This window comes from Microtus pennsylvanicus, chromosome 1 (assembly GCF_037038515.1).
Source record: "Microtus pennsylvanicus isolate mMicPen1 chromosome 1, mMicPen1.hap1, whole genome shotgun sequence".
NCBI lineage: Eukaryota > Metazoa > Chordata > Mammalia > Rodentia > Cricetidae > Microtus > Microtus pennsylvanicus.
This window is the reverse complement of record NC_134579.1, coordinates 137,278,837-137,304,704: the sequence shown is the minus strand read 5'-3', so window position 1 is coordinate 137,304,704 and position 25,868 is coordinate 137,278,837. Positions and strand designations below refer to the sequence as shown.

At 49.0% G+C, this 25,868-nt stretch overlaps 1 protein-coding gene across 3 annotated transcripts in view; it reads right to left on the bottom strand.

The window, feature by feature from the left end:
- The window catches only part of Sptbn4 (spectrin beta, non-erythrocytic 4), a 92,100-nt gene that overhangs the window by 66,057 nt on the left and 175 nt on the right, over window positions 1-25,868 (bottom strand). For all 3 annotated transcript variants that reach the window (XM_075987609.1, XM_075987618.1, XM_075987627.1), the window contains exons 2-7: window positions 20,995-21,187; window positions 8,757-8,908; window positions 7,515-7,688; window positions 5,308-5,399; window positions 3,822-3,902; window positions 1,158-1,273 (exon numbers count right to left, since the gene is read on the bottom strand). In XM_075987609.1, the coding sequence (XP_075843724.1) occupies window positions 1,158-1,273; window positions 3,822-3,902; window positions 5,308-5,399; window positions 7,515-7,688; window positions 8,757-8,908; window positions 20,995-21,187 (808 nt within the window). The remainder of the gene's footprint in view (window positions 1-1,157; window positions 1,274-3,821; window positions 3,903-5,307; window positions 5,400-7,514; window positions 7,689-8,756; window positions 8,909-20,994; window positions 21,188-25,868) is intronic.

Sequence of the window (25,868 nt, the reverse complement as noted above, 5' to 3'; positions counted from 1 at the left end):
ACCTCAGTAAGATTAGCGTGTGGACGAAAGAGAAGAATGTGAGAACGAAGGGGAACAACTGTGATAACCACCCAGCCATGTAGTCTATACACAGAAAAGCAAGCTGCTGTAATCTCAGAGGCAGAAGGCAAGGGTGGGAGGACAGTGCCGGGGAGCACTGAGGATTGCCACAGAGGATGAAGGGAGAAATGGGGCTGGGATAGACAGCGAGTGAGCCGGGGTAGAAATGAGATCAGACATGAGGAGGTCTGGGGTAGGAAGAGGACTAAAGGTAAAAGCAAAAGGTAGGGCAGGCACTTGGATGGCGGAGGCAGGAGGATGGCCACCTCAAGGACTCTGTGGGGAAAAAAGCAAATAAAAACTGAGAGGTGGCTCAGTGGTAGAGCCCCTGCCTAGAATCATCCAGTGAGAGCTGGGGGTGTGGCTCAGTGGTAGAGCCCCTGCCTAGAATCATCCAGTGAGAGCTGGGGGTGTGGCTCAGTGGTAGAGCCCCTGCCTAGAATCATCCAGTGAGAGCTGGGGGTGTGGCTCAGTGGTAGAGCCCCTGCCTAGAATCATCCAGTGAGAGCTGGGGGTGTGGCTCAGTGGTAGAGCCCCTGCCTAGAATCCCCCAGTGAGGGGTTGGGGTGTGGCTCAGTGGTAGAGCCCCTGCCTAGAATCCCCCAGTGAGGGGCTGAGGTGTGGCTCAGTGGTAGAGCTCCTGCTTAGAATCCCCCAGTGAGGGGATGGGTGGTGTTTCTCGTTAGTTGAGCATCTGCTCTAGGATCCACCTGTGATCCTAACTAGTACCAGGTACCATGTCCAATGTCTAGTACTAAATGTCAGAGAAAGGAATGAAGTTAGAGGCGATGCTGTGGTTGGGACTGAAGACACTGTTGACTAGAGAGGGTGTTGGCTTTGAAGCTGGGACTGGAGAGAAAATGGGGGTTGGGGATGAATCAAAGGTGAGGAGAGGAGGGGTTCCATTGGGATGAGATGGGGATGTAGTGAGGATGAGAGAGGCTACGGCCCGGGAAGGTATGAATGGAGACGAGGAAAGCTTGAGCAGTGAGGTGGGTTTGGAATGACTGTGGGCTCTGGTGTGGTACTGCGTGACATGCAGTTATCTTCACAGTGGAGTTGGAAGAGATTCAGAGACAGGACCAGATGGGGCTCACCTTCGGGGTCCAGCAGACGTGCTAGCCCCAGGTGCTGCTCGGCTGTGCGGAAAGCTCTCTGCAGGTTGTAGTTGGCGTTGGACTTGGTGAGTTTGCTGAAGTCCACAAGATCAGGCCTGGGCAGGGGCACAGAGCAGGCGGGCAGCAGGCAGGCTCCAGGGCCAATGGGCAAGCAGGTAAAAAGACATCCTTACCTGAGCCCCACCCAGGTGAGGGGCACAACCAACCAAAGAGGAAAGGTGTGTGTGCTGTGGGGCCAGGCATGCACTGTTTGTTAGGGCGTGTGTGAACATATATTCATGTGTTCAGGCTGTGTGCACAAACCAGCGGCTCTGTCCATATAAGCTTGGAGCAATGAGCCCACAGGATGCCTTCCTGTGTAAGCCTATGGGATCATCTGCAATACAGATCTATACAGCCCTGTGTGTGCCACATGGGAGCATGTGTACATATGGTGCCCACATGCCGACGTGACTATATTTGTACACGGCATTACACAGTGGTCAGAGCACATGTACTCATGGCCATGTGTACTCAGGAGCATTAATATGCAATGTTTTATCATTGTCAGTCTGTGTGTGCATGTGTGTGCGCGCGTGCGTGCATGTGTGTGCACGTGCGTGCATGTGTGCGCGTGTGTGCATATGTGTGTGTGCGTGTGTGTGCATGTGTGTGCGTGTGTGTTCATGTGTGTGCTGTGTGTGCATGTGTGTGCATATGTGTATGCATGTGTGTGCATGTGTGTGTGTGTGTGCGTGTGCATGTGCATGTGTGTGTTGCACACAGGTCTACCTGGGTGTATTTACCTTTTTTTTTTTTTTTGATTTTTTGAGACAGGGTTTCTCTGTAGCTTTTTGGTTCCTGTCCTGGAACTAGCTCTTGTAGACCAGGCTGGCCTCGAATTCACAGAGATCCGCCTGTCTCTGCCTCCCGAGTGCTGGGATTAAAGGCGTGTGCCACCACTGCCCAGCTTTACCTTATTTCTTAACCTACATCTATCAATTTTCCTTCCACCACATGGTTCTGAAAATCAAACTCAGGCCACGAGACTTGGTGTCAAGGGACCTGCTGGCATATTTATTATTTACCTGTTTATTTATTTATTTGGATTTTTGAGATAGGGTCTCTCTATGTAGCTCTGGTTTTCCTGGAACTTGTTATGGCCTGAACTCACAGTGATTCACCTGCCCGTGCCTTCTAAGTGCTGGGATAAAAGGCATGTGCCACCATTGCTGTGTCTTCTGGAATATTTTATACAGCAGTAATGTAGTTTTGGGGTGATTTGGATATGTCTTCTTGGATATGTGTATTTATGCATATAACATATATTCATTTATCCTTATGTAATAAGGATATGTATATGGGTAGCCTGCACATGTATCTAAGTGGGTGTGGTATATATAGCTTCCTGTCATGACCAGAAGTGTGAGGTCAGGAACCAGCCCACTGGCTGTGCCCTATTTCTCTGTAAGGCTCCCTAAGCTGTGAATGGGGATAATAATAGCAAAGGCCTGCTGGGGTCGGCCAACATTAAAAGGACTCATACAGAGCAACGGGATGGTACTGGGGACATAAAAGGCATTTTGTAAGCATCACCTGCTGGTAAACATGATGCAGTCACAGTGTGTGAGTTTCCTTGTGGGGAAGGTGTCCGGACCTCCCCATGTAAATGTGAGAATGGGGACTGTGAGGGAGCACACGCATGCGCCAGGAGAAACCGGGGACTGGTTTCGGCCGCACCGGAGCAAATTCCTTCCAGACTCTAGGCTGGAAGCTTCCCCAATCTGTCATTTGGAAATTTACGGTGTGGGTGTCGTTTTTCTGGGCACTCAAACCCAAGCCTGTTTAGCGCTAGACCCTCGGGGACAAGTGCATGAATGGAGGAACCCAGGAAGCAGGAATCTGGGGGGATGTAGAGGCACGGTGTATGCTCCTGAGTAGACAGCGCAGCAGGAGAGGGTACCCCATCCTGGCTGTGCTTGTCTGCCGCCGAGCCACACTTCCAGTCCCTCACTGGTAAATACAAGGCGTTCTAGGTGTCTGATCATCAGCCAACTGGTGTTTAATCAACTTGACATGAGCTAGAGTCATCTGGAAGAGCAGCCTCAGTTGTCTGACCATCATACTGACCTTGTTTTCTTGCTTAAAGATTGGCATGGGAAGGCCCAGCCCACTGTGAGCGGTGTCATCCCTGAGCAACTGGTCCTCAGCTGTATAAGAAAAGAATCTGAGCAGGACATGAGGAACAAGCCAGTAATCAGCGTTCTGCTTCGGTTCCTGCTGCCAGGCTCCTGCCCTGTGTTCCTGCCCTGACTTCTCACAGTGATGGAGTGTGAACTGAGAGCTGTAAGATGAAACAACCCTTTCCTTCTTAAAATGATTTTAGTCTCATCCCAGCAATAGAAAGCAAATGGAGACACCCGGGATTGCGTCCCCTTCTCTGGGTGTATATGTGCATAGGTAATTTTGTATGGACTCTCATCTGTGCAAAGTGCACATGCGTCTGCATTTGTGACCTGAACAAGGGTCTGTGTAGTTCTGTGAAAACTGAAGGGGTAAAGGTGAAGAGGTAGGTTTTCTGTGTCATCCATATGTGTGTATCTATGCATGTGTACAGGTGTGTGGCCTTGAGGATGTGGGGTAGGAGACAGGGCAGGGTGGTACCTGTGACGGTGAATGAGGGCATTGAAGGCCAGGCCATCTCTCCAGCTGGTGGTGAAATTCTGGATGTTTACCTCAGGGTAACTGGGTGTAGGGAAGGGAAAGACAGAGGCAGAGATGAATCAAGAGGGAAGAATAGGAGTGACAAAGAGAGAGGTGGGTATTCAGTGGGTATAGAAAGACCAAGGGATGGATGGGTGGGTGGATGGATGGATGGATGATGGATGAATGGATGGATGGGTTTATGGATGGATGAATGGATGGATGGATGGGTGGATAGATGCATGGATTGTTGAATGGATGGTTGGGTGTGTAAAGGAATGGATGGATGGGTGGGTAGATTGATGGGTGGGTAGATTGATGGGTGGGTGGGTGGATGGATGATGGATGGATGATGGATGGATGATGGATGGGTGGATGGGTAGGTGGGTAGATGGACGCATGATGGATGGACAGATAGGATAATTAGTATATATAGAAGAGGAGACTCAGGGACATGAAGAAAGAAAGCAAATGAGAAAAAATGGGAGGTAAGAGAGGAAATGAGGAAAGAGAGATGGAGAATGAGACAGAGGCAGGGAGACAATGGCGGGGAGAGAGACAGGAAGGCAAGAGAGTGGAAGGAAAGGGAGCAAGCGGAGGATGTGTGAGAGCCATACAAGGAAAAGCAGACTGAGGTAAAGACAGACAGGAGAAACAGATGGCTTCACATGGCACAGTCCAGAAGGATAAGACACACAAAGCCCACCTCCCTCCTATCTGTTCCTCCCGCTCCCCGACCCCTGCTCTCCATGGGGCACTGGAGTATGTGCTATGATCCTCGCAGACCACAAAGCTGGGGGTCTAAAGAGACCACACTGCAGCCTGCAGCCTGCGCCACCATCTCAATCACGCAGAACGGCCTTGAATTCCAGGCTGCAGTGTCCTACATGGACAGGTGACAGCTGACAGGAGCAAGGTGCCCAGAACTTGGACATAGCCTGGGGGTGCACATAGGTGCCTGAGTGGCAAGTGCCCAGAACTTGGACATAGCCTGGGGGTGCACATAGGTGCCTGAGTGGCAAGTGCCCAGAACTTGGACATAGCCTGGGGGTGTACATAGGTGCCTGAGTGGCAAGATTGGGAGGAAGTGGGGGTAGAGGGACAGGAGCAGGCAGGGACAGCCACCTCTGTCAGCATTGCTGTTTGGGGAATTTGGATTTTCTTTTTTGGCAGACCTGGGATCAAACTCAGGCTCTTGGTACTCTAACGCAAGCGGTCTCTGAGCTGAGCTCGACTCTGGCTTCTCCCCCACTTCCTAAGGCATCTGCTGGTTTTGCTCTTCAACATGGCTTCTTAGAAAGCTTGTTCACCAAGGTCAGAGACATGTTTAATTTACCAGTTTGGGACAAAAATTTTGATGAAGGACATGTGCTCCTCCCTAAGCTGTTGTCCTGGAAGGAACCCCAAAGGTTGCAGGCACACCTGGCTGTGAGAAGGGGGTGCTCACCCAGCCGTTTTCATCTGGCACCACAAGAGCAGAGCATCCTTGGCTGAGCGGGTCTCTCTGTTGTCTTCTGTCTCGATTCTGATGACTTGGATCTGCGAACAGACAAACACGATTTCAGGCCCTACCCCTCATGCTTTGGAAGGTTGGTGGTGCCAGGGGAAGCTGGCAGGATTCAGGACTGTGAGGATGATTTGGCAGTGGGCTGGTGCATCCATAAGCCGGGGAGGAAGAGGTCAGTTCAGGTCGTAATTTCCTGAAGCCTCCAAACAGCGTGTGAGTAACTTCTGTGATTCCAGCCATTGTCCTCTCCTGACTAGGCCAGTGTGGTGGACTTGATGTTAATTCCCCTGCACAGTCAGCTCCCCATGTGGTACAAGAAGTGATATTGGGAACTCCCAGGTCATATCACAGGCCTTCCATGTGCTAAGCAAGCACTCTACTACTGAGTCAAGCCCCTAGATTCTCAATAGGGAATTATAGGCAAGGTCTCTCCCACTAAGCAATGCTCCCAGCTCCTCCCTGAGGATTCTAGGCAGGAGCTCTTCCATTGAGCCACATCCACAACCCCTCACTGGAAGATTCTAGGCAGGGGCTCTACCATTGAACCACACTCCCAGCCCCTCACTGGGGGATTCTAGGCAGGGGCTCTACCACTGAGCCACACCCTGACCCCTCACTGGGGGATTCTAGGCAGGGGTTCTACCACCGAACCACACCCTGACTCCTCACTGGGGGATTCTAGGCAGGGGCTCAGGATTCTAGGCAGGGCTCTATCACTAAACTATAACCCAGTTTTCTATTTTCCTTTTTTTTCTTCACAGAGTCCTTGAACTTGCTATCCTGGTCACTAACCCCAGTGTTCTTCGCCACTTCCAGAAGTCAAAGCTAGTCCCACCTCAATGCCTTTTGCATCTCTGCCTCCCTCCCTTCTGGGGTTGAAGTCAGGGTCTCATGCATGCTAGACAGGGGCTTTCTCACCAACTGTGCCTGTACCCAGCACACCCTTTATATTTGTATGGAATCCAGCCGTCAGCATCTCAGCCACTTTCTGGTCACCATGTCTAAGATCTCAGCAATACACATGTGATATTTCACAGCCCTGAGCTGCTTTAAAATGCTCTGCTTCCCTGCAGGGCATTGTTGGTTTCTTTCTGTAAAGCTTTAGAAACAATTCTCCTCTTCAGCCCCGCCCTCCCGACTCCCTATAAGCAGGTTATCTGGAGTGGGAGGGGAGTAATTTCCTCTGCCTAGAGATATTCCTTTCTCCCTACACGCCTGCTATCTATACATTTGTTTATTGCCTGTCTTTCTTATCACAGTGTGAGTTCCATAAAAGCTGAGTGTGGCTCTTCATTTCCTTAGTGGAGCAAGATCGACTGATCTAAGCCGCAGCTCCAACATCTAGCTCCATTTAACTCAGAATATTAAATCCATCATGCTGGGTGTAGACGTGAATGCCTGAGACCCCAGCTCTCTGGAGACTGAGGTCACAAGGATCACCGAGAATCTGAGGCCAGCCTCAGCTACAAGTGGGAGCCTGTCTCAAAACTCCAAAATAATAATAATAATAATTAATAATAATAATTTGGCTGCTGAGACAGTGCATCGGGTAGAGGCACCTGCTGTTAACCCTGACAACCCAAGAGTTCTCTCCCCAAGACCCATATGGTGCTATAGACAGTACTGAGTCCTGAAAATTGTCCCTTGGCCTCCATGCACACGCCCCTCTCACACACACATAAAAACCCACCAATCAGGTGGTGGTGGCGCACACCTTTAATCCCAGCACTAGGGAGGCAGAAGCAGGGGGATCTCTGTGAGTTTGAGGCCAGCCTGGTCTAGAGAGCAAGTTCTAGGACAGGCTCCAGAGCAACAGAGAAACCCTGTTTCAAAAAAACAAAAACAAACACCAGTTTCCTCACTGGTAAAGCGAGCTAATTAATCCTACCTAATTTAAGTTCTGTGTGTATTAAATGTCAACGTTTAGAATAGAGTGCGGAAGTACAGACAGTGTAGATATGGTTCCAGCAGTGAGGGCAATCACAGCTAATTTTTATCATTGTTTTCATTACCACCACCTGGTTACAGAGTTCCTGGAAGATGGGAGGAAAATTTGGGGGAGGAAGGAGTGAGTGGGTGGGGTGCTCTCCTAAGGCCCTGCGGTGGGCAGCAGGCTGGGGGTGGGGGAGGAGATCATGGGGGATCACCTGGAAGCGCAGGATGATGGTCCAGACCAGCCCCAGCGTCAGCCGGTGGTTCCCATCCACGATGTCATGTGACCCCACATTCTCCAGGTGCACACGCTGCTCTTTCAGGAACTGCAGGGCCTTGTCCACGTTCTCCAGCGAGTGGATCCGCATGCGACCGCGAGTGGGCCTCGGCTAGAGCGGCAGGGGCATAGAGTGATGGGGACCTGGCCAAGAGCAAGGAGCCCTCCGCTCTGCCTCTCTCATCGCCAAGGCCACGCCCCTTCAATCTCGTGCAAAACTCAAAAGACTTTCAATCAGTCACTGGAGGTTCAAGGCCAGCCTGGGCTACAGAGTTCCAAGCTGGCCCGGGCTGCAGAGTAAAATGCAATCTCACACTCCCCTTGTCTCCACAAGCCCTTGTTGTTGCTGTTTGCTTGGTTTTTAATTTTTGTTTTCACCGCTTGTTTTTCAAGTGAACGTCCCTTCGTGATTCACCCGACTACACTCTCAGCATGAAGCCCTACCCCTTCCTTTGGTGCTATCCCATAGGACCCCTCCTCTTTCTTGTCAGTAGTTCAGTTCCTGCCACGGAGCTTTGTTCCTATATAGAGAGCTGCGCCCCACACAAGTCCCTGAGAGTCCTGAGCTTTAGGCCTTCAGTGTACACGCCGCCCCATCATAATCACACTGAGATGCGGCCCATCAGACCCCAAAACACAGCCCTAGCCCATACATCAGGACATTCATACAATACTGCCTTTGTCCCCATACCGTGACCTTGGTCTCACCCTACCAACCTAGACTGCCTGGCAACTGCAATCCCCTGCCTCCCTCAACTGACCCGGGATTCCAAGTTTTTACTGTTTTACAGACGTGCCCCTTGCCACCTCCTAACCTGGCTGTCCCTTCTAAGCTCTTCGCTTCACTGCCAACTCCACCCCTCCCTGGGGCCTCACCTCTCCAACCAGGCTCTACCTGCCCTACAGAGCATCTCCTCTCTCTGGAGCCTTGCCCTCTGCAATGGAAACAACCCCAGCTTCACCCCATCCTCGTAAGAGTCCCACCTCCTTCAAAAAGCCCCGCCTCTCCATGGGGCTCTACCCACTCTGAAAGAGCCCGCCTCTTCAACTGCCCTTGCCCTTACCTATCTGAATAAGGGACCGCTTGCCCACCGTGCCCTTTTGGACTCTAACTGTACCCCAGCCAGGGCCCTAATTAGAATCCAACCCTTATTCCCCCAGCCCTCGAGGCCTCGCTCACCAGCTGCTCCCCGGACAGCACTTCCAGGAGCCGAGTAAGCACAAACCCATCCCGAAGGTCTGCATAGAGGTCCCCGATGTGGCAGCCCACGCGGGCGAGGTGCGAATTCACCCACTTGGTGAAGGTTTTCTTCTGCACAGCCTCTCGCTCATCTGAAAGAAACAAATACTGAGTTCAGCCTTGCTAGGACTCTCTCATCTGCGTCTAGCGTCCTTTCCACTACCCTCCAATCTTCTACTGGCCCAAGACCGGACCCTGGCACCTCCTCCTGCCTGGGTGCCTCCCACGTCCTGCTATTGGGTGCCCAATGACAACACACTTGTTCTTTGCATGTTCCGTAAGATACCATCCCCACGGGAAACCGTCTTGGCTCGCTACCCTGACTTCATCCATCCACCCAATATTGGAGTGGCCACTCTACTGGCATCATAGTGGTACAGACCTCTGAGTAGTAAAAGAAACCGGGACACACGAGGACACTGGAGAGCCGGATGGGGTTAGGGGTGAGGAGGGTCTTAGGGTTTTCACTGGCTATTATGGAGAGTTCATCAGAGAGGGCAAGAAGGACAGTCGGAAGTTCAGTAAGACCGGGGAAGAGACCCAGGAGAGCGAGGATGAGGCCGGACCAAGGCAGAAACTGAGAGCCGGGGAAAAGGAGATGTACTGGGAAGCTGACTGGGGTTAAAAACAAGATGGCAGCGGTTGGAGACTTAGTTCAGGGGTAGAGTGCTTGCCTGGCCACAGTGGCACCTGACAGCTGTGGGAGGGAGAGGAGGCGCAGGGGAGACTGTGCAGCCCCTGAAGACGGGAATGACCAAAGCCTCCTCTCCATCATGACAGTATCAGCACACACAGCTCCAACTCCCTGGAAGAGCAGGAAGAGAAAATCCACTTTCTGCTTTGCTGGTGAATAGGGAAATCTTTAATGATCCAGCCATGTGTGATGAGTGTGGGGGGGGGGGGAACGGGGGACGACTCAGTTCTCTCCTTTCACCATATGGGTCTGGGGATGAAAATCAGGTCGTCTGGCTTGGTAGCACCATCACCCTGTAAGCATTTCCCCACCCTTTTCCGTGTCCCACCTCCCTCCACCCCTTCCTCTTCCTTTCTTCTTTGTTTGGGAGGAAAGGAAAGCATGAGTGCCGGAACATGCCTGTGCCATAGTCTGCGTGTGGAGAGGTCAGAAGACCTGTGAGGGTCAGTCCTTCCCTCTACCTGTGGGATTGGAATCGCAGGAACTCAGGCTTACACCAGAAACCCTGGTCACTCCACTGAACCCACTTTTCTTTCTTTCCCACTTTTTTTCCCTCATGCGATCCATGCTGGCTTTGAAAGTGCGTTGAGACTGGTCTTAAACTTTCAGTCCTTCTGCCTCCCTCCCGCCTCCCAAATTCGGGGATGACAGCATGAACACTAAACCGGGATTTTTTTTTTTTTGGATTTTTCGAGATAGGGTTTCTCCGTAGCTTTTGGTTCCAGTCCTGGAACTAGCTCTTGTAGACCAGGCTGGCCTCAAACTCACAGAGATCCACCTGCCTCTGCCTCCCGAGTGCTGGGATCAAAGGCGTGCGCCACCACCGCCCGGCTGTGGGATGTTTTTGTTTCTCTTTATATAGCATCTTGTACTGTGAGCTATACTTCAAATGTTTTATATTTACTTCTTTATTCATTTGTTGACACAGGTTCTTACTTTATAGCATGGGTTGGTCTTGAACTCACCATTCCCCGCCTAGTCTCTCTCAGGATCCCCAGCATGGACCACTGTTGGGATAATCTTTTCATACACTGTGTAAAGATGTGTCTCTGTTTTACCTTACCTGCCTAAGACACCTTCTGATTGGTTTAATAAAGAGCCGGATTGCCAATAACTAGGCAGGAGAGGATAGGCGGGAACTCTGGGAAAGAATCTGAGGCTGGAGATTCGCCAACCAGATGCAAGGGGAGTGGGACATACGGTACAGAGGAGAGGTAATGAGCCACATGGCATAATGTAAATTAACATAAACAAATTAAGTTTTAAGAGCTTTGTTGGGAACCAGCCTAAGATAAAGCCAAGCTTTCGTAAGTAATAAAAAGTCTCCCTGTCATTATTCAGGAGATGATGGTCCAAAGAGAGACTGCTACAGACTACCATGCCTAGGTAAAAACTAAAAGGTTTTAAAGTTTAAATTTACAGGCTGGCCTAATGACTTGTACCTGTAATCCCAGGATGTGGGGGCACAGAAGAGGAAGTCCAAGGCCAGACTTGACTGTGTAAGATGATGGCTCAACCTCACCCCACCACTCAGAAAAAAAAAGGCAGCCAGGCATGTTGGAGCACATCTTTAATCCCAACACTCAGGAGGGAGAGGCACATGGATCTCTGTGAGTTAGAGAAAGCCTGGTCTACATATAAAGACCCTCTCTCAAAACAAGCAAGCAAACAAAAGATAATAAATGAATGAATTAAGTGAGTAGACCGGGTAAATGATGCGGTATAAAGAAATGTATGATGTGGGAGTGTCATATCAATCTGTTGATTTCTTTGGCTAAGCAATAAAGAAACTGCTAGGCCCATTTGATAGGCCCACCCATAGATGGGAGGAGTAAACAGAACAGAATGCCGGGAGGAAGAGGAAGTGAGGTCAGACTCGACAGCTCTCCTCTCCACAGCAGACGCAGGAGAGACGCCATGCTACCTGCTCCAGGGAAGACGCACGCTATGAAGCTCTGACCCAGGATGGACTTAGGCTAGAATCTTCCCTGTAAGACCGGTGCTACACAGATGATTAGAAATGGGCTAAATTAATATGTGAGAATTAGCCTAGAAGAGGCTAGATAGAAGTGGGCCAAAGCAGTGTTTAAATGAATACAGTGTCTGTGTAATTATTTCGGGTAAAACTAGCCGGGCAGGCGGCTGGGGTTTTGGGGACGCAGCCCCACTGCTCCATATTACTACAAATGTATACCATAATGTCATTATTATTTCTAGAATTTTCCACTTGATATTGTGGCTCATGGTCACAAAGAAAGTGAGGCCTTGAACAAGGTGAGAACTTGATATAATTGGACGGGGACTACCTGGTTAATGTGGTAACTACACTGAGTATTTGCACATTTAATCATTAAAATGATTTTTTAAACGTTATGCACATGACTGCTTCGCCTACGTATGTGTACCACGTGCATGCCTGGTGCCTGCAGAGACAAAAGACGGAGTGGAATCCCACGGAGCTGGACTTACAGATAGCTGTGAGCTGCCATGTGGTGCTAGGAACCAAACCCAGGTCCTCTGCATGAGCAGGCAGTACTCTTGAGTGCCAAATCACTTCTCCAGCCCCCTGTTTGGTTTTCTGAGACAGGATCTCATCTGAGGCACAGCCTGCCCTTCAGTTCATGCAGTCCCCTTGCCTGAACCCCCAAGTGCCCTCTGCTCATTATAAATGCAGCTATTGATCACTTTCTGTCTGTTCCACCTTTTTAACTTCTAGTAAGTCTCTATTTTATAACTAAAAATAAAAAAAAATTGCATCTTGGCTTTCCTATTCTGTCCCCAACTCCTAGAGACTTGAAAGCCACAGGCCATAGAACACAAGATAGAAAGGGATTTACTAAGTACCTTGTTGGAGGTTCCCTGGCACAGGCTGCTCACTTCAGGACCATCCAGAAGGGAATAAGCTTCAGAACCCTTTCCAGCATGTGCACTTGGCTCTATTTGTTACAGCAGCTTAGCACATACAGCTACATCCCAAAATAATATTAGTCACAATTTAATGCCTGGTGGTGTTCCAGCACTCCAAAGGCAAAGGCAGGCAGATCTCTGTGACAATCTTACTATCAGTAGCCCTCAAATTCTGGGATTATAGGTGTGAGCTTCCCATTTGTAAAGAGGAATTTGGAGTTGACTTGATGGTGTAGTAAGTCCTCTATATGTATTGCTTTTATACATTAATGAAGCTGCCCTGACCTGTGATAGGGTGGAGTAGAGCTAGACAAAGGGGAAAACTAAACTGAATGCTGGGAGAAAGAAGGCAGAGTCGGGAGACACCATGTAGCCACCACCAGAGGAGAAAGACATGAGCTGCCAGCTGGAACCTTGCTGGTAGGCCACAAGCCTCATGGTAAAATATAAAATAAGAGAAATGGGTTAACCAAATATGTAAGTGCTAGCTAGCAATATACTTAAGTGATTGCTCAATCAGGATTTAAGTGATATAGTTTCTGTGTGATTATTTTGTGGTCTGGGCAGCTGAGAATGAACAAGCATCCTCCCACAACAACTTGTGGGTCTTTTTTTTATTTTCAATAGATTCTAGAGAATCTTGAAATTGTAGAAATTCAAGATTGAATAAACAAAATTGTGATGAATTCTCATTTTTGTTTTGTTTTGTAATTTTATTTTGATAATACTCAAAGAACATTCATGGAAACCTATCCTAGACCACCTGGATGGTGATCTCATAAGGGACAATGTTGTGGATTTGGGAATTTCTGATCACAATCTGTTAGTATGAAGCACAAATCAAAACTGGAAATGCCCAGGCTGGGAGGTATATATATGTAAATGGTAGAGCCCCTGCCTAGAATTCCCCAATGAGGGACTAGGGGCATGGCTCAGTGGTAGAGCCCCTGCCTAGAATCCCCCAGTGAGGGGCTAGGGTGTGGCTCAGTGGTAGAGCCCCTGCCCACAATACCCCAGTGAGGGGCTGGGGTGTGGCTCAGTGGTAGTCCCATTGAACCCATTCATGAACCTATACACATATGGTTGCTAGGTTCAAATAACATTGAGGTTAAGTAGAGAAGAGAAAACCTTTTCAATAGATGGCACTGAATCAACTGAATATCCATATGGGAGAACAATCAATGACTTTGACCCACATACCACACAATATTAAATAATTAGCATCATTTGTTTTATGATCTAAATGGGAAAAAAGATCTCCTTGAAATTGGAGCAGTCAAAGATTTAGAACTGACCATTCTAGGTATTGAAACTAGGACCTCCCTGTTTTGAACATGTGACCTACCTCTAGGTCCAGCCCCTCACTGGGGGATTCTAGGCAGGGGCTCTACCACTGAGCCACGCCCCAGCCCCTCACTGGGGATTCTAGGCAGGGGCTCTACCACTGAGCCACGCCCCAGCCCCTCACTGGGGATTCTAGGCAGGGGCTCTACCACTGAGCCACGCCCCAGCCCCTCACTGGGGATTCTAGGCAGGGGCTCTACCACTGAGCCACGCCCCAGCCCCTCACTGGGGATTCTAGGCAGGGGCTCTACCACTGAGCCACGCCCCAGTCCCTCACTGGGGATTCTAGGCAGGGGCTCTACCACTGAGCCGCACCCCAGCCCCTCACTGGGGATTCTAGGCAGGGGCTCTACCACTGAGCCACACCCCAGACCCTCACTGGGGGATTCTAGGCAGGGGCTCTACCACTGAGCCACACCCCAGACCCTCACTGGGGGATTCTAGGCAGGGGCTCTACCACTGAGCCACACCCCAGACCCTCACTGGGGGATTCTAGGCAGGGGCTTTACTACTGACAGACACTCCCAGCCTTCTTTTTCCTTTTTATTCTGAAACAATTATAGTAAGTTGTGAAGACTGACTTTGAACTGTCCAGGAAAGCTTTGAACTTCCTATCCTTTCCCTTAACTTCTGAGTGCTGGGATTCCAGGTCTGTATTACCACACCTTGATCAAAAAATAAATAGTTTTGGATTTTGCTGTTGTTGTTTGTGTTTGTTTGCTTGCCTGAAAGAGGGTCTTACTGTGTAGACCTGGCTGGTCCTGAACTCACAGAGATCTACCCTCCTCTGCATCCATATTGCTGTGATGAAAGGCGTGCACTTCCACATCCAATCTATCCTGTTTTGTCTTCCTCTTCCATTTATTTGTTTATTTATAGGTTTTTCAAGATAGGGTTTCTCTGTAACTTTGGACCCTGTCCTGGAACTCGCTCTTGTAGACCAGGCTGGCCTCAAACTCACAGAGATCCACCTGCCTCTGCCTCCCGAGTGCTGGGATTAAAGGCGTGCGACACCACCGCCCGGCCTCTATTTATTTTATGTGTCTGAATGTTTTACCTGTGTGAATGTGTGTACTGCACGCATGCCCGGTGCCTGAAGAGGCCAGAAAAAGGCACCAGCTTTCTTGGACCTGGAGTTATGGAGGACTGTAAGTTATAAGACATGGATGATAGGAATTGAACATGGGTCCTCTACAAAAGCATACAGTGCTCTTAACCATTGAGCCGTTTGTCAGTCCTATTTTTAACATGGGTCTCCTGTAGCTGAGAACTGCCCTGAACTTGCTCTGTAGCTAAGGATGACCTTGAATTTCTGAACCCCCTGCCTCTGCCTTTTCTAGACCTCACCCAAAGATTTCTCGAATAAGACATTACCAGTCTGACGATTCTGTCTGACCCCATACCCATGCTTGGATGTATCTTATTCTGTCCCTAGCATCTCTATTGTTCTTACACCTCCATGTTGAAATCTACCCGCCTTGGGGGGTAGCTCAGTCAGAACGTATCTGCCACACACATGAGGACCTGAATTTGATGCATCAGAACACATGTTAAAAGGCTTAGTCCTTCAGTGTGCAGCTGTAATCCCAGCACTGAGGATGTAGAGCTGGGCCCAGCTATGTCCTTGCTGGCCAGCTGCTAATCTAGCCAAACTGGCAAGCTCCAGGTTCAATGGCAGACCCTGTGTCAAAAACAATAAAAGACTGAGTGAGGGAGACACCTGCTGTTAACCTCTGGCCACCATATGTGTGCATGCACAGTTGTGGAGACAGGCTATCCTCCAACTCTGTAACCAAAGATGACCGTGAACTCCTGATCCTCCTGCCTCTACTATCCAAGTTCTTTTCTTTTTTTTAAGTTTTTTTTCTTTTATTCTTTTTTGTTTTCAAAACAGAGTTTCTCTGTGTAGCCCTTGCTGTCCTGGAACACACTCTGTAGGACAGGCTAGCCTCGAACTCAGGAATCCCCCTGCCTCTGCCTCCTAAGTGCTGGGATGAAGGGTGTGTACCACCACTCCCCAGCTCTATCTCAATTCTTAGAGTGCAGAGGTGTAGATCTATGCCTGGCTATTATCTTTCACACAGCCCTGATGGGAATGGAAAATGGTTTTAAAAAGAAATAAAATAAAATCGAACATTTTCATTAAAATCAGTTATGTCCTGGTATAGCTTGACTGAAATGTTTCCCAATTTTTTGAACTCCTGGTCTCCAATTAGTGGCTTTCTTTTTTCTTTTCTTTTTTTTTTTTTTGTTTCTGTTGTTGTTGTTAGTGGTTGGTCCTCGCTTGAGGGCCATGGAATGAATCCTGTAGAAATAGGTCATTATGGATGGGATAGAAGGTTACCCAGCCCCTATTTACCACTTCCTTCCTCTCTTTCTGATCTACCAAGATATAAGAAGCCCCTGCTTCATGTTCTCCTGCCACTAACCCCACCACACCTTCTCCACCTCTATGAACTTAAGCTTTGAAAACAGTTGAGTGTCCTTAAATTGTCTCTACTGGGTGTTCGGGTCACAGCAACCTGAAAGTAATACAAATATATATACACTCTAGGTTGCAGCAAGTTCACTCCCAGCTTCGGGTGCTGGCCACCCAGAGATGTGTCAGAAGCTGATAGAATCACCGTGTGTAGTCACAACCTGAAGCAACTCAAATGCCCAGCAACAGTCGACAGACAGTGTGTCTACATTGTGGAATCTTAGACATCATGGATGAACTCACAAGCATGATTTTGAAAAATAAACCAAAGACATAAAAGAGTGTAGCATGCCAGGCACAGTAATAAATTGGGCGATCCTGGTAGTTAGGAAGCTGAGCAAAATATTGGGAGTTTGAGACCAGCCTGAGTCACAAGCAAGACACTATCAAAAGTCATGTGGTGGGTACATGTCTGTATTCCTAGCACTTGGGAGGCGGAGGTAGGATATACAATGAGATCTTGTCTAAATAGAAAAGAAAAGAAGAAGGAGGGAATAAAGGAAAGAAAGAAAGAAGGAAGGAAGGGAGGGAGGGAGGGAGGGAGGGAGGGAGGAAGGAAGGAAGGAAGGAAGGAAGGAAGGAAGGAAGGAAGGAAGGAAGGAAAGAGAATAAAAGAAAACAGCAGGGGCTGGAGAGATGGCTCTGTAGTTAAGAGCGCTGACTGCTCTTCCAGAGGACCCAAGTTCAATTCCTACCACCCACATGGCAGTTAACAGCTGTCTGTAACTCCAAGACCTGACACCCTCAGATAAACTTACATGCAGGCAAAACGTCAATGCAAATACAATAAAAAGAAAGAAAGGAAAGAAGGAAGGAAGGAAGGAAGGAAGGAAGGAAGGAAGGAAGGAAGGAAGGAAGAAAGAAAAAAGAAAAGAAGACAAGGCTAGTGAGATAGTTCAGTAGGTGAGGCCACCAGCTTGTACACCTCTAGTGATCCAAGCTCAACCCCTGAGAGGCAGACAAAGGTGGAAGGAGAGAACTGACTCGTAGAATCGTCCTCTGACCTCATGCCATGCACACCACAGCAAGCACACCTACACACGTACCTCATGCACACACACGGTGAAAAACAGGACACAGAGGCTGGAGCAATGGCTCTGTGGCTAGGAGCACTTGCTGGACAAACACGGGGACCTGAGTTGGGATCCCAGAAAACACATAAGGAGCCAGGCACCCCACCCAGGGCTGTAAGCCTGGCTCTAAGATGACCAGAAGGCAGGATTACCAGAGCTTTTGTCTTCAAGTCTAGTCCAGAAAAATAAAAAGCCCAAGGTCAGCAAAACAGTTTCCATCAGGATCAGGTGGAAGATGGTAGATGCCCTCTGCTCGTCTGTGAGTGTATTGCATGCACACACACTACACACACGCGCGCGCGCGTGCACGCACGCACACACACACACACACACACACCTGCAAGCAAACTATCCACACACATAAACTTGTTTTATTTTGTTTTGATTTGGGTTTATTGTTGTTGTTGCTTTCAAGGCAAGGTTTCTCTGTGTAGCCCTGACTGTCCTAGAACTCTCTCTGTAGACCAGGCTGGCCTCAAACTCAGAGGTCTGCCCACCTCAGCCTCCTGAGAGCTGGGATTAAAGGCATGCACCACCACTGCCCAGCACACATAAACTCTTTTATATTAAAAATTAAAACACAAGCCAAGCATGGTAGCAAATGTATTTAATTCTAGCCCTTGGGAGTCAAAGGCAGGCAGATCTCTGTGAGTTCCAGGCCAGCCTGGTCTACATAGTGAGTTCCAGGACAACCAGGGCTACACAGAGAAACCCTGTCTCAATAAATAAACAAACAAATAAATAAAACAGGCTCACAGAGGATTGTCCTGCTAGCCAAACAACCACCATCCTTGGGAGTTCAGCCAGGTCAGACTACAAAAGGACCTCACAGCCTAACATGTGACTGCTGACTTCCCTCCTCCCAGGAGGGGCAGAGAGCATCCTAAGAGACTCCCCACCTGATTATTCAGTGGCTCCAGAGGCTCCATACAGTATGATGACCGCAACACTGCCTTAACTGTGCACAGCCTCAGGGAGGGGCTAGAGTATTAAGACTAGGCAGGGACTTCATCTACGGGAGAGCCATCATCCCTGGAGGGTAAAGACTTGCCAGTCCAGCAGCCACACCGCTGTACCTCCCTCCTCGCCTCTGCTCTGCACACAACACGTCCACTGGTGCTCAAGGGTGAACCATGGCTTATTACTGAGACCCCGGGGAGGGAGCACACATTGCTTACACTTTTCCCAGAGAAAGAATTTTAGCAACACACACCCACTCACCAAAGTCCTGGGCCAGCAAGAATGCTCAGTAGATAAGGGTGCCCCGTCAAGTCTGATAACCCGAGTTCAATCCCTGGGGCCCACATGGTGAAAAGAGAGAACAGATTCCCACAAATTCTCCTCTGACCTCTACACACATGCTATCCCCCATGCAGACGTGCAGGTAGACAGACAGACAGACAGGCAGACAGACAGAAAGACAGATAGATAGATGTAATAAAAATGTAACCAAGGAGTCTGGAGAGGTGGCTCAGCAGTGAAGAGCACTCAGCTGCTCTCCCAAGGACCAGGGTTCAGTTCCCAGCACCCACACTAGGGGGCTCACAGCCATCTATGACTCTAGCTCCAGAAGAACCAATGCCTCTGGCCTCTGAAGTCACCTGCACTCACACACACGCACACACACACACACGCACACACACGCACACACACGCATGGGTACACACACGCACACGCATGCACACACACGCACACACACATGCACACACATGCACACACTTGTATTCAGCACACACACACGCACACACACACACATGCACGCACACATGCACACACACGCACACACACATGCACACACACACATGCACACACACACGCACACACACACCTGCATTTACATGCACAACCTACTCCAGCACACACACACCTGCACTCACTTGCACACACTTGTATTCAGCACATACACACACAGGCACACATGCACACGCACACACCCACACACGCACACATGCACACACACACACGCGCACACACGCACACACACGCACGCACACGCACGCACACACACGCACACACACACCTGCATTTACATGCACAACCTGCTCCAGCACACACACACCTGCACTCACTTGCACACACTTGTATTCAGCACATACACACACACACGCACACATGCACACACACGCACACACACATGCGCACACACACACATGCACACACACACACGCACACATGCACACACACGCACACACACACCTGCACTTACATGCACAACCTGCTCCAGCACACACACACCCGCACTCACTTGCACACACTTGTATTCAGCACATACACACACACACGCACACACACATGCACACACACACGCACACACACATGCACACACACACATGCACACACACACGCACACGCACACCTGCACTTACATGCACAACCTGCTCCAGCACACACACACCTGCACTCACTTGCACACACTTGTATTCAGCACATACACACACACACGCACATATGCACACACACACCTGCACTCACATGCACACATGCACACACACGCACACACACACCTGCACATAATTACAGATAATATCTTTTTTAAAATGTAAGAAATATATACAAAGTCGTAAAATAGAATCATTTGGCATTTCAGGACCAGCACTACCACTCAGGAAAGCTGCGGCGGAGGAAGGCTGTTTATTCCTGGGTTATACTGGAAGACCTCGCCTCAGAAAGAGAAAATGAGGGCTGAGGATCGGCCCACTTATTGCTCTTGCTAAGGACCCAGGTTTGATTCCCAGCATTCATGTGGAAGCTCACCACCTTTATAGGTGCCAGGAACGCATGTGGTGAACAGGCAAACATACAGACAAAAACACTCAAACACATTAAATGATTTTCAAAAAAATCTAAACAGAAAATTTTGAAAGAAAGAAAGAAAATGAGAGCTCGGGGTGTGATGGTACAGGTCTGTGAGTCTAAGGCCATTCTAGTCGAGTTCCAGGACAGCCAGAGCTACCGAGAGAGATTCTGTCTTGAAAAAGAATATTGCTGGGCAGTGGTGGTGCAGGCCTTTAATCCCAGCATTTGGGAGACAGAGGCAGTTAGATCTCAGAGTTGGAGGCCAGCCTGGTCTACAAAGTGAGTTCTAGGACAGCCAGGGCTATTATACAGAGAAACCCTGTCATGAGAAACAAAATAAACTAACAAAAAAGTACCGCGATTGGTGATGGTGCACGCCTTTAGTCCTAGCACTCTAGAGACAAATGCAGGAGGATCTCTTGCAGGAGGATCTCTGAGTTCAAGACCAGCCTGGTCTACAGAGTGAGTTGCAGGACAGCCAGGGCTACATAAACAAACCCCGTCTCAAAAAAAAAAAGCCATAGTTCTGGGACTGTGCATTTGGACAGTTATGTGGGCGCGCTGCCTCACCCAGGAGTCCGAGTCACTATTTTAAATCAACTAAATTAGAAAATAAATAAAAATAAATTCGAACTGAGTCGAACTGAAATCAGTCCCTCGAGCAGCACTGGGCGTACTCCGCTCACTAGCGGAGGCTGCGTTAGACACTGCAGATGCAAACCCATCTCCATCACCGTGGGAACTTCACTGGCTGAGCCAATCTGCGGGGACGCTTCCAGATTCCCAGGCATCAAGATTCTCAGGCACTAAGAGACACCAGCGCCACGGAGGCCTTCTCCCTCTGCCCTCCGTTTCTCCACCCAGCCAGGCCTCTTTTCCAGGTACCTGCTAAGGCCTTGATCCTAGAGCACTCGAAGAGGGAAGCCGCAGTGGTGTTGGCAGCCGCTGGAGGTTCCCGATCCCAGCCCCTATCTGGACTCTCCCAGCGGGCTGCAGGGTTGTTGTTGTTGTTGGAGGCTGGTGGGCCCTCCATGTTGTCCACTTCACCTTGAACTTGTGCCATTGGGGATGGCAAGGCCTGGGAATGGGAAAAGAAAGGTTAGTGCAGGAAACCGGCCGGAGACCAGAGGACCCACTTCTCATTCTCTCAGTGGGTGCTCATACACTCAGCTCACTTTCTCAGTCTGGTTTCTCTGTCATTCACAGGAGAACAACAACAACAATAATACCACGAAAGAAAGAAAGAAAGAAAGAAAGAAAGAAAGAAAGAAAGAAAGAAAGAAAGAAAGAAAGAAAAAAGAAAGAGAGAGAGAGAGAGAGAGAGAAAGAAAGAGAAAGAGAGAGAGAGAAAGAAAGAAAGAAAGAAAGAGAAAGAGAGAGAAAGAAAGAGAAAGAGAGAGAGAGAAAGAGAAAGAAAGAAAGAAAGAAAGAGAAAGAGAGAGAGAAAGAAAGAAAGAAAGAAAGAGAAAGAGAGAGAGAGAGAGAAAGAAAGAAAGAGAGAGAGAGAAAGAAAGAGAAAGAGAGAGAGAAAGAAAGAAAGAGAAAGAGAGAGAGAGAGAAAGAAAGAAAGAAAGAAAGAAAGAGAGAGGGGGAGAAAAGAAAGAAAAGAAAACTAAAAAATCTAAAAAGCCGATTGTGATGGGCATTGCCTGAGAACCCACAGTTGGGAGGTTGAGGCAGGAAGATTGGGAATTCCAGGCTAACCTGGGTTACATAGCTACATTTTGTCTCAAAGAGTCAAATAATAGTGGCTAGAGAGACATCTCCTGATGTGTTGACCTGAATTCAACCCCCAGAACCCATGTAACAAGCCAGACATATAGTGGTACATGCTTGTAATCCCAGCACTAGGGGAGTGGAGACAAGCAGGTGCCTGGGGCCCACTGGCCTGCCAGCCTCATCTGTGAGCTTCCAGCTCAGCAAAGGACCTGTCTCAAAAGCGAGATGTACACCACCTGAGGAATGACACCCACGTTGATCTCCAGCCTTCACAGGCATCTGGACACTTGATTATCTAAACACACACATACGTACACACACAATCAAATAATAATAATGAACTAGGCCAGGCATGGTGGCACACGTCTCTAATTCCAGCTACTCAGAAAGCAGAGACAGGTGGATCTCTGTGAGTTCAAGGCCAGCCTGACCTACATAGTAAGTGTCAGGCTAACAAGGATTGCAAAGTGAGACCTAGTCTCAATTTTCATCATCATCATCATCATCATCATCATCATCTGGGACCATCAGTTAAATGCCTGCAACACAAACATAAGGCTCTGAGTTCAGATCCCTGGCACCCATGTAAGAACCAGGGCATAGGTGTGTGCATCTGTAACCCTAGCTAGTAATGAATGGGACATACACACCTGGGTCCTCAGAGCTCACTGGCCAGCCATTCTAGCCAAGCAGTGAGGTCTGCTTCAGTGAGAGACCCTATCTTCAAAAAATAAATAAGAAGCCGGGCGGTGGTGGCGCATGCCTTTAATCCCAGCACTCGGGAGGCAGAGGCAGGCGGATCTCTGTGAGTTCGAGGCCAGCCTGGTCTACAAGAGCTAGTTCCAGGACAGGAACCAAAAGCTACAGAGAAACCCTATCTCGAAAAATAAAAAAATAAAATAAATAAATAAATAAATAAGAGAGGCTGGAGAGATGGCTCAGCGATTAAGAGCATGGCTGCTCTTCCAGAGGACCCAGGTTCAATTCCCAGCACCCACATAGTGGCTCACAACTGTCTATAACTGCTATTCTAGGGGGTCCAACACCCTCACGCAGAGTATATACAGTATATACAGGCAAAACACCAAGGCACATAAAATAAAAATAAATAAATAAATTACCAAATAAGAGCTGAGTGGTAGTGGCGTACGCCTTTAATCCCAGCACCCAAGAGGCAGAGGCAGATGGATCTCTGTGAGTTCGAAAGCTCGCCTGGTCTACAGAGCGTGTTCTATGGCCGCACAGAGATACCATGGCTCAAAAACAAAAAACAAAAAATGCTGATGCATGCACAGAAACATGCAAACACACGCACACACGCACACACACACACGCACACACACACATGCACACACACACATGCACACACACACATGCACACACACACGTGCACACACACACACATGCACACACACACATGCACACACACACAAGCACGTGCACACCCAAGATGGGCCTGCTCAGACAATGTCTGTCATCCCAGCACAACACTTGGGATGCTGAGGCAGGAGGAAAAGGAGTGTAGAAAGGGCCTACACTCAGCTACACAGCAGTTTAAGAGCCATCTGGGCTCAGGAGAGACGGGCTGGAGAGATGGTTCAGTGGTTAAGAACATTCATTGCTTTTGCAGAGGACCCAGGTTCAGTCCCAGCACCCACACGGTGGCTCACAATTGCTAGTAACTGCAGTTCCAGGGGAATCTGGGCCTCCATCAACTCCTACCCACACATGGTTCACGTAAAATCAAGCAAGCAAACACACTTAATATAAAGAAAGTAAACAATAAATCCTTAAACACTACTACTAAATGATGAATATCTTTTTTCCCTCAAGACAGGGTTTCTCTCTGTAACCCTGGCTGTCCTGAAACTCACTCTGTAGACCAGACTAGCTTCAAACTCACAGAGACCCCAACCTCTCAAGTGCTGGGTTCAAAGGCATGCATCACACAGCCTTTAAAAAAAATCAGCACAATAACAACGTCGAGTCTGGCCACTTCAGAGAGCAGGAACAAACCCGAGCCCATGCCTACTACAGCTCGGCAGCATTGTATCCTTTGGAGAGCACTAACACTGTTCTTCTCAGAACTCCATCTTGCAGCAGGGACGGCGAGAGGAGCACATCTGAGTCCTGGCCTTGCTCAGGACTTTATGTACTTTCATGTGTTTAATTCCTTAGTGATCAGTTATCATTAGGCCCATTTTACAGAGGAGAACACTGAGGCTGACGGCATTCACTCACTTGCCTGAGTTATACAGCTAAGAGCTGCTGGGACTCAAACTGAGTGGATTAATGTCCCCAAATGTTCACCCCTGTAGTCACCACCCTTTGTTGTGTAACTGTGTTGTTCTCCAACTTCCTGGCGAAGAAAGTCGATGGGTTCTGGAGAAGACATCCTTCCCTTAGACCCTGGTTTCTAGCACATGACTTGCTTTGACTGGCAGAGTTGACTGGGAAGTACTAGCTGGCCAGTCGGAGCCCTTTAGACATAGGAGGCTGTTTGGGCTAACTGTGATCTTAGACTAGAGTAGGTCCAGGGCCACAGGCTCTCCAGACAAAGCCAGCTACAGCCAATGATGCCCGCTATCACTGTGACACCCCTAAAACTTGAGGCCTGAAGAACTGGACTATCAGGTCTAACCTAAATCATTAAAATCTTGACTTGACAGCAAAATAGTTGCTTAGTGTTTCAAGACAGTGAGTTGGGCCAGGCAGTGATGGCGCACACTTTTAATCCCAGCACTCAGGAGGCAGAGACAGGCTGATCTCTATGAGTTCAAGGCTAGTCTCGTCTACAGAGCAAGTTCCAGGACAGGCTCCAAAGCTACAGAGAAACCCTGTCTCAAAAAACAAACAAACAAACAAAAATCCAAGACAGTGAGTAGGGGGCAGGGTGATTTGTTACACAGCATTCCAGTAGCAATAGCTGGCTGATGCATTGCCTGCCTCTAGAATCCTGATACATTATAAATACCTATTTGACAGGGTAAGTGATGCCAAGTATATCTCCAACACAACCTCCACATACACACCCCAAGCTGGTTCTAAGACTATAAAAATAGAATAATATACTCTTTTCAAAAGACTCAGACAGCTGCAAAACTCGGGAGAGTTTAAAATGCTACGTAGGTTGTAAGTTGCCGCCAACGGTAGATTATTCCTTTCGGTGGGCTCTCTACAACCCATTGCTCCCATAGAGACCTGTAAGAGACCACATGGCTACCTAGAGACTACCAGCATAACCTCAGCCAAGTCAATTGCCCTGTCTGCTCTTCACTGAGTCATCTGTGGAAATCCTAAGGGTCTGAAGATGAACCGAGCGCTCACTCGGCAAACACGGTATCTGGTACACAGCAAGCACTCAGTACATCTCTCATTATTCTGTTCTTCCTCCCAGCGTGTCCGGAATTGCACCCAGAGCCTCACACTTCCGTGTGTTCCACCACTGAGCCACAGGGCCAGCCAAGTCTGAGTTTTCACCCTTCGGTCTTAGCAAGTCCAGGGCTCTATTCGAGAGTCAAGAAGAGGCAGGTTCGATGCTTTGTTCCTGCTGTGTGGAACCTAGTAGCTTGAACTCAGTTTCTCTGTGCTTTTATTTCCTTCCCGGTTAATGGGTGGTCACAACTGTTTCCCCAATGGAGGATACTTGGGCCAGAGGAGGCGCTTAGCACTTGGCAAGCTTTCTGCCGGGCTCAGGGAGCAGCTCTGGCCTTTGGGGAGGGGTGTATAGAAAGAGGGGTCCTGCCGGCCCTGGCAAAGGCCATGGGGCGCTGAGATGAGACCCGATGCTTTAACCCTTCCAAAGCCGCGCCTCTCTGCCCTTGTAGTCCAGTAACCACGCGGAGGAGGGGACCAAGGAAGGACAAGGCCTTGGGGTGACCCATGCCTGGCTCAGAGACTGGACAAGGTAGGGGTGAGGGGGTTCGCTGCACGCTGGATCCCAAGCCTCCACCCGGCTAAACAGATCCGTAGGCTCGGGCCCGCCAGGGTGCGGGGGAATGAAGCTGGGCCAGGTCGGGGAGATGCTGGGGAAGGGCCGC